General features: G+C 34.1%; 1 protein-coding gene across 24 annotated transcripts in view; it reads left to right on the top strand.

Annotated features, from left to right (window-relative positions):
* NRXN1 (neurexin 1) overlaps positions 1 to 14,524 on the top strand; it is a 1,138,108-nt gene that overhangs the window by 809,875 nt on the left and 313,709 nt on the right. For all 24 annotated transcript variants that reach the window (XM_047068175.1, XM_047068174.1, XM_047068172.1 and 21 more), the window contains one exon: positions 7,607 to 7,788. In XM_047068175.1, coding sequence (XP_046924131.1) covers positions 7,607 to 7,788 — 182 coding nt within the window. The remainder of the gene's footprint in view (positions 1 to 7,606; positions 7,789 to 14,524) is intronic.

Genomic DNA, 14,524 nt, shown 5'->3' with positions numbered 1-14,524 from the left:
CAATTATCAGATGACCAACAGATAGGTCAGCTTAAGAATGTTTCCTACTTCAATTAATTTCCTTATAAGACAGAAAAAGAGAATGACTTATCCAAATGACTGCGGTTGGCATCTGTGATTAATTCAAGACTGGTGAACACCATTCATATCCCTTATATGAATGCTGCCTTTTTTTTAATTGTACAATGCATAGTCTGTGCATTATTTGTGGTATTCCTGAATAAATGTCTAAGATATGGACAAGGTAGGTCAACCATGAATCCACTTATATTATAAAGAATTACCTAAGTTATGAAAGAGGAACACACTTGTTTTCAAAAGAATGAATATTTTTTTTTCATGCAGTATACTCTTTACATAAATGTCAAAATATGGAAATGTCACATATTAAAATGGGAAATATACATGATTCACTTTTAAATATATTGTTCTCCCAAGATTGCAGAATATAGATTTTTTATTAAAGAAAATATAGACCATAGAAAAATATGGAATATTTATTACAAAAAGATTTTCAAATGTTAATTTATTAATTTTGCAAGAGACTGCGCATGTACACACACATGAGTGGACAGGGTTAGAGAGAGAATCCTAAGCAGCACAGAGCCTGATGTGGGGCTCAGTCCCACAAACTGTAAGATTGTGACCTGAGCCGAAATCAAGAGGTGGAAGCTTAACAGACTGAGCCACATGGGCACCCCTGTTAGAAAAAGATTTTTATTAAGAGAAAAGTTTTGGGCCAGTAGGTGAAGGGAAAACTTCCTTACTTAGTGAAGTGCATAATTACTGTTGAAATTATCTTTGAGAATAATAATTCCGACCTTATAGGAATCACGATAGCTTTTTGCTATTCCATTTTCTTGATGGTTTTATTTTGATTAAAGTTTCTTATTGAATAAGCAACACCACTTTTTATTTTAAAGTGGTATCTTGGCTGGGCCAGAACCAAATGTCATATAGGCCAGTTTAGTGAGGAGAAGTCCTCTGCTTGCGCATCCCCTAAGTTTACTGTGGAATCTGACTGGTTCAGTCTCCAAGTGATTCCTTGGAGACCCTGAGAGTTTAACAGCATATCTGACTTGTATGGGGTTCAAGAACGTTGTGAAAGAACCTGCACAGAGTTCATGATGGGTATTTAATAGCTAGCATGTGGGCAGTGACCCCGTCCACTGTCACTTTCGGAAATCTCATTGCGCAAAAACAAGGTGCTCACAATGTTGACTTTCCCCCTTTTTCTCAGTTTGCATTAAATTTAAGAAAGAGTCAACAAATTGTTTTCTTTTAAAATTGAATAAATTTCTTTGATTCCTCAGGGTCTAGGATTCTGCTGGAACACATGACTTGCCATATATGAGAAACCTCCTGTTGTTTGTTCTATCCTGAATGTAGTTATTAGCTACTTTGAAAAGACTTGCATTGTTTGGAAATTACCTAAACTCTTCTTGACTTTCTTTGCTTTGGTCTGATTCAGACTGTAGGGTCAGTATCAAAACCATTTTAGTGACAGGCCATGTTTCTTGCCCTGTTTCCTTTATTAAGAACTTATTCTGCTCTTTTTCTCAAAGACATATAAGTAAAAATCCTATGTCATTTTCTTTCTTTTTTAGCCAGTTGTGAATTCTACCAAGTCTGTGTCTTCCATAAGAAGGCTCAAATTAAGATATATAGTCTTTATTGTCATTGTCTTTTCCTAGTGTTTGTTCCCCTTTAGGTGAATAGCAGCATTGAGGGCTGCTGTCTCTTCTCAAAGTTGGTAATTGTTGTTACTACTTTTTGATGTAGAGTTGATTACATCTTATAGGTAGGAACTGTTATTGTTCTGATTCCATTCATCTTTCCTAATATAATGGCCACCTGTCTTGAGTTGTTAATCCTCCTATATGAAATTTCAGAAATTAGGAAGCAATAGTGCTCAATTTCATGATATAATTCCTTGTGATCTTACAAAGAATTTACAGGAACTTAGGAAGAAAATGAACTGCAACGAATTGTTACTTTATGTACCTGTCAGATTGTTAACGTTTATTATTTTTTTTAAGTTTCACCAGTTTATAAATGTTATCATGGTCACAAATAATTTTTATACAAAAACTTTTTATACTATTTTTTTCATTGTTTTTTGCTTTCTATGAACTTTACTCAAAAGAATGCCTTTACATAGATAGAAATTGTTCAGAAATTTTAAATTTAAGTTAGCCTCTTTATTCCAATAAGTTTACTGGAGGAATAAAAGCTCCTCTTACTTTTATTTGTTTTATTTTAATTCCATCTGACTACCTGGAAAACTTTAAAGGGGAAAAAAACGTGCTATATCTCTGTTATATCTAATAGAATTATAATGGCCTGAATGTTGCATGTTGGCTACACAGTGACATTTGAAGAATTACAGGCATTCAGAAAGGAACCTTTTATTCACATACTTTTGTTCATATTGCAAGGATCCAGAACAACCAGTAATCAAACAGACCTATACATGCCAGTTGGTTTTCTTTTTCAGAAAGGTTCAATCCATTTGGGGACATACTAACTTTTATGGAAACGAAGCTGAAGTGGGCAAATTTAGAGAATGAGTGGTTGGCAATAAAACGAGGGGGGAGAGCCTTTTGGGTAAATAGATGTTAGATAAAATCTAAAAATATTTCTTATCATAACATCACAGGGCAGTTTTGACATTAGAAATAAGAGCCCATGTATAATTTGTACAAACATTTGTTGCCATGTAAAGTATGTTGACACAAATAAATTTGCATCTGATTGAGCCAGCTCTGTTAATGAATTTGGAGTAATACAGATTTGCTGCGCAACTTAAATGTGGAGGTTGCTGAAAACCACTTTAAGTTTGAGTCATCCATACATTCAGTAATGTGATGGATGTCGAGGTTAATTTACAATAAATCCATTAGTAGTCATGGCACTGATGTGTCAGTGATTGTCATACAGAAACATGCATAAATAATAGAGGTGAACACATTACTGTGTTCTTAAGACCTGGAACTGTGATTAAGATGTACAGTTCCTGCACATTGAATTCACTTATATAATATAATAAACCATGTTTCTATAAAAATAAAATTAAAATAATAAAGCTAGATTGCAGTCATTTTATGTAGACTTACTCCTTTATTTAACAAAGTGAATTTTTTTTTGCATCTTGCTATAAATCTTACCATGCTAGATGTTTTATGATGATGAACTAATATTCTTTTTCTCATGAAAGCTCCCATGTGATGCAATTTAATATCCTTCTCATTGTCAACTACTAGTGAATGTAAATAATAATATAATGGGTTTATGTGAAAAAAGTGCTAATCCAAGGAATGAAATACTGAAAAGATTAATAAAAACTGGGAGGGAGGAAAGTCATTTCTTCAAAGGCATTTGGCTTTCACACAACTTTGAAATGAATCAAACTTTTCTAAGACATCTTATATTAAAATAAAACAACAGTGTTGCAGTGTTTGTTATTTTTTGTATGTTTTCCATTATTTTATAGTTTTAACACACACATACACACACACACACACACACACACACACACAAACACACACACACACCACCTGTTCTCTGTAAAACTTACTGGGCACTTACCATATGCCAGGAATTGGACTATGGCGTGACTGTGTGATACCCATCGCATTTTGACAGAAGCTCTATGAGGTGTATAGTTTTAATATCCTCATTGTTTACAGACAGAATATCCAAGATTTAGAATAAAAAGCTAGTCAAGGTCAGTGTAGCTAGTAAATGATTCAGCTGGGATTTGAACCCAGGTCTGTTCAGAGCTTACATTCTTTATTTTTTAGTTATCTGCTATAGTAAGGACATTATGTCTCTGGTTCCAAAAGATGCATGCTAAATGAAGTAGATTTTGAAACTTTAGTCGCATGACCCACTATATTTTATTGTAGGAGTATTCTCACATTTTTAAGGTTACCAGAATAGAGTATAAGGTAATTTTCTATCTTTCTGAAAGGGGGATTTAAGAACATAGGAGATTTTGTAGAGTTTTATAGGAAGTGATTTTTATTTTTTTTAAAGAAAATCAAGATGCTTATATAGGTAGGTAGAAGGGAGCTGTGGGTGGGGAGTGGACATCTTATCCTCTCTTGATTCTGGAATTATGCTGATGAATACAAGACATTGCACTATCATGCATACAGAAGAGGGAAGAGAGATTGCTTTCCAGATACATCTGGAGACAAAAGATGCTGGAAATAATTGCATTGTTTGTCACAAGGTAGTACAATTGGTTTTACTTTGTTTTGGTGAAACTGAAAGAGCCAGAAATCATTGTAAGGAAGACAGAGTGGTTCATAGAATGCTAGTTGCTAGGTCTTAACACTCACTGAAATATGAGATGAAATCAAATCTTGAGTAATGATATTTGCATTTTGACATTTATCTTCCTGAAAATACAAATCTTTATTATCCTTGCATTCTGTAACTGAGCAACTGGAAACTTTCGTAGTTCCATAAGTTTGGGAAGTATACTCTAAACTAAATGTTAATCTACATATATTAAATGTTCTGTCACTTCACATTTACATGTTATTTTTCTTTTTTTGAAAGCCTTGTGAGGTGAAAGGACAGTATATGATCATGAGGTGCAAATGTCACTTTATGGATATGAGACATTAGAATATGATAACAGTCGGCCTTGATAAATTCAGACTGACACATCCAATTAACTTTTTCTCGACTGTCTTGTTATGATAACAGAAACATTTCTGTCATAAAAAAAATGCAAGAGTAGGAGTCTGGGTACTAGGTTTCCTACCGGCTCTGTCACTTAACTAAGGTTGCAACTTGAGATAACAAATCAATCCTTATGACTAAGTTTCCTCAGATGTAACATGGGGCTAACTGCTTACCCTACTTTCTTCCCCCCCGCTTTTTACAAAAGTTTATTTATTTATTTCTGAGAGAGAAAGAGAAAGAGAGAGAGAGAATCCCATGCAGGCTCCTTGCTGTCAGTGCAGAGACTGATCAAGGCTTGAACCCATGAACCATGAGATCATGACCTGAGCCAAAATCAAGTCAGATGCTCAACTGATTGAACCACCCAGACGCCCTTACCCTACTTTCCATACAGAAGTACAGAAGACCTGAAAAATTGTTGTGAAAGTGATATTTTTAATATTAAAAATTGCTATGTAATACAAGATATTTTGCTTTCCACCATCACCTTCCTCTGGTGATTCTGGAAGACACCTGAATTTTTAGATATGATTTACATTGTTATGCAGCATCTCTAGTTTTGAATATTTGTCTTAATTCATAGAAACTACATAGTCACTAGAGAACAAAATTAATTAAAAGGAGGAAAATAAAATTGAGTACCTGTACTCAGAGGTCACCACGACATTCTCCTGTTAAAGAAACCTTCACTTTTATGTGTTCTTGTCCCATTTTTATCAATGTGGGCATTGTTGAACCATTCAATAGTTAGTTAATCATCTACAAAAATTACCAAGCTGAAGAATATTTATGAAATGATTCTTGCTTATTAATATACTGAGTAACAAGCTTCTGATGATATAGAACATAAATGGTCCTGGAGGCTTCAACATTTCTGATACACAAATCTGTATATTCTGAATGTTCTTTACTTGCACACTGCCTGGTTCCTTCGAAGTATAACTTACCTATTTCCACATGAGAGAGATAAACTACTTTCATGCATTAGTATCCAAAAAAATTAATAGAGAATACACAGCTTCTCTACCATTGCATTCTAACAAGATTCTATTTTATCACTTTTACATTCAGTATTATTCTGACATGTTTCTTGTGTCACGTCTACATACCGAGGCCTTTTTTTTTTTTTATTGATTTGTTTTGAGAAAGCACAATCATGGGAGCAACAAAGAGACAGGGGGAGGGCGATAATTCCAAGCGTGTTCCACACTGTCGGTAAAGAGCCCAATGTGGGCTCAAACTCAAGAACCGTGAGATCATGACCTGAGTTGAAATCAGGAGTCAGACCCTTAACCAACTAAGCCACCCAGGTATCCCTACATACCAAGGCCCTTTTAACCAGTCAAGCAGGAGGCATATTGCAGAGCACTTTGGAAATGTTTTACACAGAATACATACTGCTGTACCAACACCATACAAGCCTCACTCTTGGTAGAAGCTTTTTTTCTATAAACACAAGATATTTTGTGGCCTAAATTTTTTACATGTTTATTTATTTTGAGAGAGAGAGCACATGCACAAGCAAGGGAGGGACAGAGAGAGAGGGAGAGAGAGGACCCAAGGATCCTGTGTCATCAGCACAAAGCTCAACACGGGGCTTAATCCCACAAACCACAAGACCATGACATGAGCTGAAATCAAGAGTCAGACACTTAACCGACTGAGGCACTGAGGCACCCTTGGCCTAAATTTTAATATTCACTCTTACCATTTACTTTACCACGTTTGACACATAGTGGGAACACAAGTATTGGTATCCTTTATTACTGTAAGCTTCTAAATTTATTTTACCCCAGTGGCTCTTCTGGGATAACTATGCAAATATTTCTATTGTCCTTTTTAGTATGGACAAACTTTACTTTTAGTAAAGTCTTTTCTTGTGTGTGTGTGTGTGTGTGTGTGTGTGTGCATATGTGTTCATATCTATATATCTGTATGTATCTATATCTATATCTTTGCATGTCTCTTTGCATGTCTCTTCCAAATGTTCTGACTTAAAGATTTCATTGTATTGCATTCAGTGAGATAGATTTCATTGTGGTATAATGAGATAGGACTTCAGTGCATTGGATGCTTAGTGTAAACTTGTTTGAAATGAAAATCTTTTAAAGTAAGATGGATAATTTAATGACATCAGCACCATAAAGTAAAAATTGAACACTCACCAAATGAGGCTATAATATTCTTACTACTGTAAGACAAGCATTCACTTTTGAAGAAAAAAAATGAGTCTTTTTATGATGCTGGATAGTTTGACAGCTACTAGATATTGCTTGTTAAATAAGATCTTGCTTCTATTGATGAGCTCTATTATCTGTATTTTCCTGACATGACTCCTGGGGCTTATGACTGTTTATCCATTAGTTATCTGTCATATGTGAATAGACCCTTTCCCCATAAGAGTTGATTTCGTAGTAGATTTGTTGTGATTTGCTTCACTGTGCTGTATGACCCTGTCACATGCACATGCAACTCTTGTTTCAAAAACAAAAATGAGTTGATACATGTTTCTGCTCCTTTTGGAAGCGGCCAAAGTCAGTGTTTCCTACTAAAACATTTCTGAAAAACTGGCAGGGAGAAATAAAACCCCATTAGATTCCATGCTTGTCCAACTCAGTGGAAAAAGTAGTAATCTCCCATTTGTTCTGGAACACCTGCTGGTAGGTTTAATGAGTGTCTTAAAAACTGAGCTGCCTTGATATTTCTTTTAAAAATCTTCTATTGTCTCTCTTGAGCCTGTTTGATTGAAATCTGTGATTTGCTTACTTTTTATGCTATAGTTTCATTTTTTTTTTCATTTTTGCCTTGGTATAAATTTAATCCTTTACGGATATGTCAATGTAACAAACATAGGAAAATTGTACACCTGATATATTTGGACTAATTGGTTTTGGTTTTTGTTTTCCAGCTGGGACAACATATATCTTTAGCAAAGGTGGTGGACAAATCACGTATAAGTGGCCTCCTAATGACCGGCCAAGTACACGAGCAGACAGACTGGCCATAGGGTTTAGCACTGTTCAAAAAGAAGCTGTATTGGTGCGAGTGGACAGTTCTTCTGGCCTGGGTGACTACCTAGAGCTTCATATAGTAAGTACTTTAAAAATATTTAACTTTTGTCTTTACTATTAGTTTTTTTTAATAACTTATACTTTTTCTTTTGGAAGTTTCTCTTCCCCAGCAACCAGTACTTTGGTACAGAATATATAAATACAATCTAGAAGTAATAAGACCTTATTCCTGCTATTGTTGCTAAAAATGTTCTTTACAATAGAAAATATATTTTTTTGGTTGTTAAGTGTGAATTCTTCTCAGTTCTCTGTTTACAAAGATTTATTTTGGTATGTTCTTATTGACTTTAAGCAGATTTGCCAACTTAATAAACTAAGTTATTGCCTAGTTTATACTGTTACATCTGACTGGAAGCAGGAGGTTGTAATACTGGTAACATCAAAAGATCTGAATCGGGTGTCCTTAGTTCTTTCCTCACTCTAGAATTACAGTGAATTACAGTGAATAGATTGTTTCTGTGCCTTCTTATATTCATTTTGATACATAAATATCAAGAAAGTACAGTAAGCTCTTACCATTAATATCCTGGAACCCTTGACCATTCCTTTTGCTCCAAGCTCTAAGCCTACTGTAAGAATTTAGTCAGTATATCATAGATGGAAAATAATAGGTCATGAATAGAAAGCTATTTTTTTAAACTTTTGCCTTAGCTGATTTATAGCTTGAAGACTCTGCCATATATTTCTGCATTCAGAGTTACTAATTTGTATAGTTGTAATTCTTTATCTTCTTGTTTTATTAAAATATTTGCAAAGTACAGGTAATCTCTTATTGCTAAGAGATATCAATATTTTACTGATATACAAAAGTAACAACCATAAGAAAGGGTCAACTATTAAACTCTAAAGGGTTATTATCATCATAGTTCTTACTTGAAAATCTGTATCTTCTGGAAGGTTCCAAACATATATAAGTCTTTCCATTTCCCTTTATATCTGTGAGGCATAGTTTATCTTTTCTGTCTCATGTGATTGTGTAAATTTGTTTTGTTTTGCTTTTGTCCATCCCTATAGGTTCTCCTTTTACTAGCACCCATGCCTCAGAGGACAATTTGATTAGATCAACAGATTCTTTCCTTTTGGACACTGGCTTTCAGGCACTCATCCTAAAACAATTAGGAAAACCACCAAACACATATAGGAGGAAAATACATTATCACAGACTTTTGCAGGGTTTTAATTTTCAGTTTTATTCATTTATTTTCTTAATCTTAGTTTTCCATTAGACTTCTATGATTTCAAATAAGCTCAGTAGGGGTTTACACTGACCACAAGAACTAAATTCATTGCTAATCTTAGAAAGAAGAAAAGAGAAAACACACAACACACACACACACACACACACACACACACACACACACACACCTCAGCACAACCATTATTGAACTGCCATAAATTTTCAATTCAAAATGCAGTTGTCAAATCGGAACCCTGGGAAAGTAATTTCAACTGCCTTTCAGCAAATATCTAACAATCAAAATTGAAAGCATCTGGATTTTTATGGCATCATAAATAAATGATTAGTTGAGATAAACTTAACTAGTGCAGTAAGGAATGTTGCTGTTGCTGTTTAGAGTAATCTCAACTTTCTAAATGTATTTGCTCCACTCTGATTTAAGAGCCTTGCAACTTCAAAAAAATAAATAAATAAGAAAACAAGAGCTTTTGCTCCTGAAAGAAATTACTTATTGATCCATTACCAATTACACACTTACCCTCAGAAAAGTTTCTACAATGATCACTCTCAAATCGTAAGGGGCAATGTTACTGAATTTACTCAAACCACTGTTGTTTGTTTTATGGTCAGAGGGTTTTAGTCTATAAGAATGGGTGTTCTCTTTTTCTTCCAAATCTGATCAAATGTGGGTTTAAGAGTCCCTCCATACATAATGGATTGACTTTCTAGGTGTCTGTACCAACCTAGTACCTTCCACAATTCCTTTACTTGCCATGAATTTATGACAGCTGTTCTGTGAAGGCCTCCTTCTTTCTGTATCTGCCTCTTGGTTTTGCCTGGCTATTCACTGTAGATTCATTATTTGTCTCTATACATTCTCCCTCTTGGATTTGCTATCTTCAAACTTTCCCTTGATTTGAGAGCCAGTACTTGACTGGGAAATGCAAAATGTATATTGGTTCCAGGGCTTACTAAACACCCTTGTTGGTCAGCCCTACTCCTCCTATATCAATTGCTAGTATCTGTCTTAGTCCAAACCTGGCTAACTAAAACTTATCTCCCTCCCTTTTTCCTCATTGCATGTAAGTGGTGATCAGCCATTAATGACCTAGCAAGTTGCCTATATGGAAATAAATCACTTCTTAACATATTTCAACATACAAACTAAATTAACACAAGGCCAGTGTTGTGGGTTTTTTTGTTTTTGTTTTTGTTTTTGTTACGCATTTTACACTATTGAAGTTACCTCTAACTCCTATAATGTTGGCTACATAGAAGAGGAACACAAAGAGGAGTTAGATATTTTAAAAAGGAAAGGGAGGGTAAGAAGGGAGGGAGGAAGGGAGGGAGGATGTAAGAAAGGAGGAAGGAAAGGAAAGGGAAGGGAAGGGAAGGGAAGGGAAGGGAAGGGAAGGGAAGGGAAGGAAAATTAAGTGTCTGAGTACTAGAGTTGATACCAGTGGGTGATAGAAATAGTCTTAAATAATATTATATTTGAGAATATTCAGACCGTATTTTGTTACATTATTTAGGTACCTTTAAATCTATCCCAATTTTCTCTGAATCACTTATTCTGCTTCTTTCAGGGTTAGAAGTTTCAAAGGAAAACAAGATTTGTAGGATTATAGTTTGTTATTGTTGTTTGATTTTTGTTTATGAACATTACTGACTTAAAAATTAACCTGATTGATATCATAGATGATACGTTTTATCTGTAAATGTTAATTATTATCCATTAAAATGCCAGAAAAACTTCTGTAAACCTTCAAGATCAGCCAAACATAAACTCTGTGCTAATCTTTAAAAATTGTATTTCTACCTTTAATTAATAAGTTAATCAGTAAGCTGGAAAGTTGATTCTACTCCTCACAAGGGACTCCAGTCTTGCTGAAATGTGCAATGCCATTTCAGTTAGATAACTTTTAAAGTATGACTGGCATATAATTTCAATGAAGATGTAAATATTTGACATCATACCATTTCATTACGTTGATTATTTGGGTTTTTACTTGAAAATATAATCATTTAAATTTTGATTAATTGTACACTTAAAGTTATAACAACTTGGAATAAAATGTTTTTTGAGTCAGGTAGCCTAGTTTTTAAGATATTTTAAATAATATTAATATTTCTGCTACCACTGTTATGCTCAAAGCCATATGATGTTGCTATTGAAACTTTTAAGGTTTTAGGAGGGGATGAGGGCAAGATACACTCATGAAGTAAGGAGCAGTTAATTAGCATATAGCCTAGAATACTAGCACTTGATAAATATTTTCTGAAATAATAAATGAATTAATGAATTATATATTGAAAATATGATGGCTTAGGTTAAGAATAGACAGCTTTTCATTAGTCAACATGAAGCCAAAGATGCGGTGTAGTTTTTATGTAACGCAGAAAGTCATTTAACTACTTAGTTATAACAGAAAAAAATGCAGCACTTGATATGCAATAGCTATATTATCGAAAAGTTGCATATTTTTATTGATTTGTTTTTTGAATCTTCAAGTAAGAATTGATTATGGTAGTTGGTTGTTTAGAGGAAATGTGTGGTGGGAATTTTTGTTGGATAAATGATTGTCTCTCTTTAGTAATTATCTCATTTATTATAACTCATTTTTATCATGAATTGTTCTCTGATTGTTTCATATCTGCCCATTACTTTCCAAAAAAGATAAACTGTCTCATGTCAGAGAACACAACTTGATAATAATGATGGTTAATAAGAAACATAGCATAATCTAGAATTGGGGCTTTTCAACATTCATTTTACTACATGCTAGCAGCCTATCCAGAAATATTTTCTGAGCAACTAGTATGGCCCAGGTCTATGTTAGGCTCCATGGATACAAAAATAAATTATCTCACCACTTAGTAATCATCTCAATGAACAATTGTTGAATGGATGAATGAATGAGCCAAATGGGATCCTTGTCACCAGATAGCTTAGGTTATTTACAGCAAACATATTTTTTCCCAGGGTGACTCCATTTGGTTCATCTCAGTTTTTTCCTCTTTCAGCTTTAACTTTCTTATCTGTATAATATTTGTAAGAATATAAACAGATGATTGGTTTTTAGGATAAAGAATATAAAGAAGATACTTCTAAGCTGTAAAGTGTTATACACATTTAAGTTAGTGTTAAAGATTATTTAATCAATATTGAGTAAAATAATTATTAGAAACAATTAACAAAAAAGTCAAAGTCATTAAAAATTAATTTATAAGGCATATCTAGAAATTTTACCAGTGTTTTCACTCTAGAGGAAGCATCTCATATATGTCAGTCTGGCAACATTCATTACAGATTACTTAACCCCTCTTTGACTTACAGGAGAAAGCCAGTGCAAATGTGTGCTCACTCACTGCCGTGAATATTAACGTGTACATTGGTTCTGACCAGGGAAATGTGTGGAGGGTGGTAGAAAGGAAGAGTGAAGAGTGTTCTTTGAAATTCTTTCATCTTGGGAGCATGAAAGAGCATTGCAAATTTGATTAGTGAATTGTTGTACATATTTGCCGTAAGTGTTTCTTCTTTGTACTTTGCTGGGTTGGAAGCCTTATTTTTGAAACTAAGCTCTTAATTGATTTTGATTTAGAAATACACCTTTTGATCAGTGGTTTTAGTGTAGCCTAGAAGCATAATATATTTAGAGTAAATATTACTTGTCCTAAAATAACTTATCAATATCAGTGGCAAGTCAACACTTTCTCATCTTTTCCTCATCTCTACATTTTATTTTGCTTTAATAAATTTTATTTAATAAACATTATTTAGTATATTATATACTTTATAATCCTGCTCTATTAAAACTAAATGTAAAAACATCTTTTTAAAGTCAACAATTATACATAAGTGCAAGATAAAACACAATTACTCCCTTACAGGCTTTTCTTGAATTTAAATTATGTTCCATCTGAAATTTCCTTTCTAACCAATAGATTCACCTATTTTAAGAGTTTTACTTTGCCATGTAATATTAAAATTTGACCCTGTTAATCATATACAGTAAATATTTTATTTGGTTTTGTTTTCCTGGTTCTTGCATGAATTAGAGAACATGTTGCCTTTTTGACTAGAATATTGAAAGAAAGACTAAAATGATGTCTTTTTTAGTATGTGTTGTAAAATTCTTGTTCAGGCTTCTAAGGAGTGAAAGATGCAAGTTATCTTTGGGGAAAATGGGGGAAGTTATGGTCATAGTTCTGTTGGCTTAAGTGTTATCCAGATATCTTAAAATAGTCTCTATTTTCAGGATGGGTGTGGTCAAGTGCATTAATACAGACTATTTCCCTCATCATTTTCCCTTGGAAGTTAATTCAGTTTCTCATTTTCTGATTTACTGGTTGTCACCTGTAGTACACCAGTAACTCTCTGAATTTGACTGCTAGATTTCTAGAATTATTTCCTTTTTTGAAATTCCACTGCTTTGTACTTTAAGAAAAGAGAACCAAAACAACTATCTCTACATACACCTTCTCAGTCCATGTACTTATCAATTAGAATGATCTTGCTGTATCTATTCTGAATACTTTCCAGGCCATTCCATATACTTATATCAGGTTAATTTACTAAAATGTTTCTTTGATTCACTTGTTCCTTTATTAAACACATTGATGTCTCCCAATTATGTACAGGTAAAGAAAGGCACATTTTATGCCTGACATTTAATGTCCTTAACATTCTGAACTTAATTTCCATATTCAGGTCCATTTTCCCATAATTCTATACTTATCTTTTTACTCCAGTGAAATGTATTAATCTATTTGTTAATGAACTTCTTGTCATATCTCTATATCTAACTCTGTCCAGAAAGTTTCTTCTTATTCATTTCACTGTCTCGATTCTGCTCAGTGTCAACTTCTCTATTCAAATGTTGGATGTTTTCAGGGTTGTCTCTGGGATCTTATAGCCTCCTGAGCTAGCAGAAAGAAGTCTAGGGCTCAGAACTGTCCTTGGAAGAGCTGCTGAAACAATACCTAGGTAGAGAAAATATTGTACATAGTTTCTGCTCCAACCAATGATCACTACTCTTCTTGATCCATTGCTTTGTGGTGGATGTCAAGCTATTTTATTTATTTTTGACAGAGACAGAGTGTGAGCATGAGCTGGGGAGGGGCAGAGAGAGAGGGAGACACAGAATCCAAAGCAGGTTCCAGGCTCCAAGCTGTCAGCACAGAGCCTGACACGGGCTTGAACTCACGAACTGTAAGATCATGACCTGGGCTGAAGTTGGACACTCAACTAACTGAGCCGCCCAGGCGCCCCAGAGGTCAAGCTATTTTACAGAAATAGTTTCAAATCCATTCTCATTTAGGTCCTGATGAGTTTCCTTAGCAAATCTTTTCTTATGCCAAGCTCCCAAAACAAGGGACCTGTTGTTGAATCCTTTCTAACTACTGACTCTACTTCCATTTCTGCTGTGGCTCTTTTTCAAAACCTACTTTCAAGTAACATCTCTTTTGGTTCATTCAACACATCATTATTGATCACCTATGATGTAGTTCAGACTGCGCTAATTATCCTTTTCTATATAACAAATTTACCTACAATTTAGTAGTTTAAAACAAAACA

Source organism: Lynx rufus, unplaced genomic scaffold (assembly GCF_022079265.1).
Source record: "Lynx rufus isolate CCGP_SWC_20201006 ecotype Redwood Valley unplaced genomic scaffold, mLynRuf1.p SCAF_8, whole genome shotgun sequence".
NCBI classification, from domain to species: Eukaryota; Metazoa; Chordata; class Mammalia; order Carnivora; family Felidae; genus Lynx; species Lynx rufus.
The sequence above is the reverse complement of the archived record's forward strand: the minus strand, read 5'-3'. Positions and strand labels throughout refer to the sequence as shown.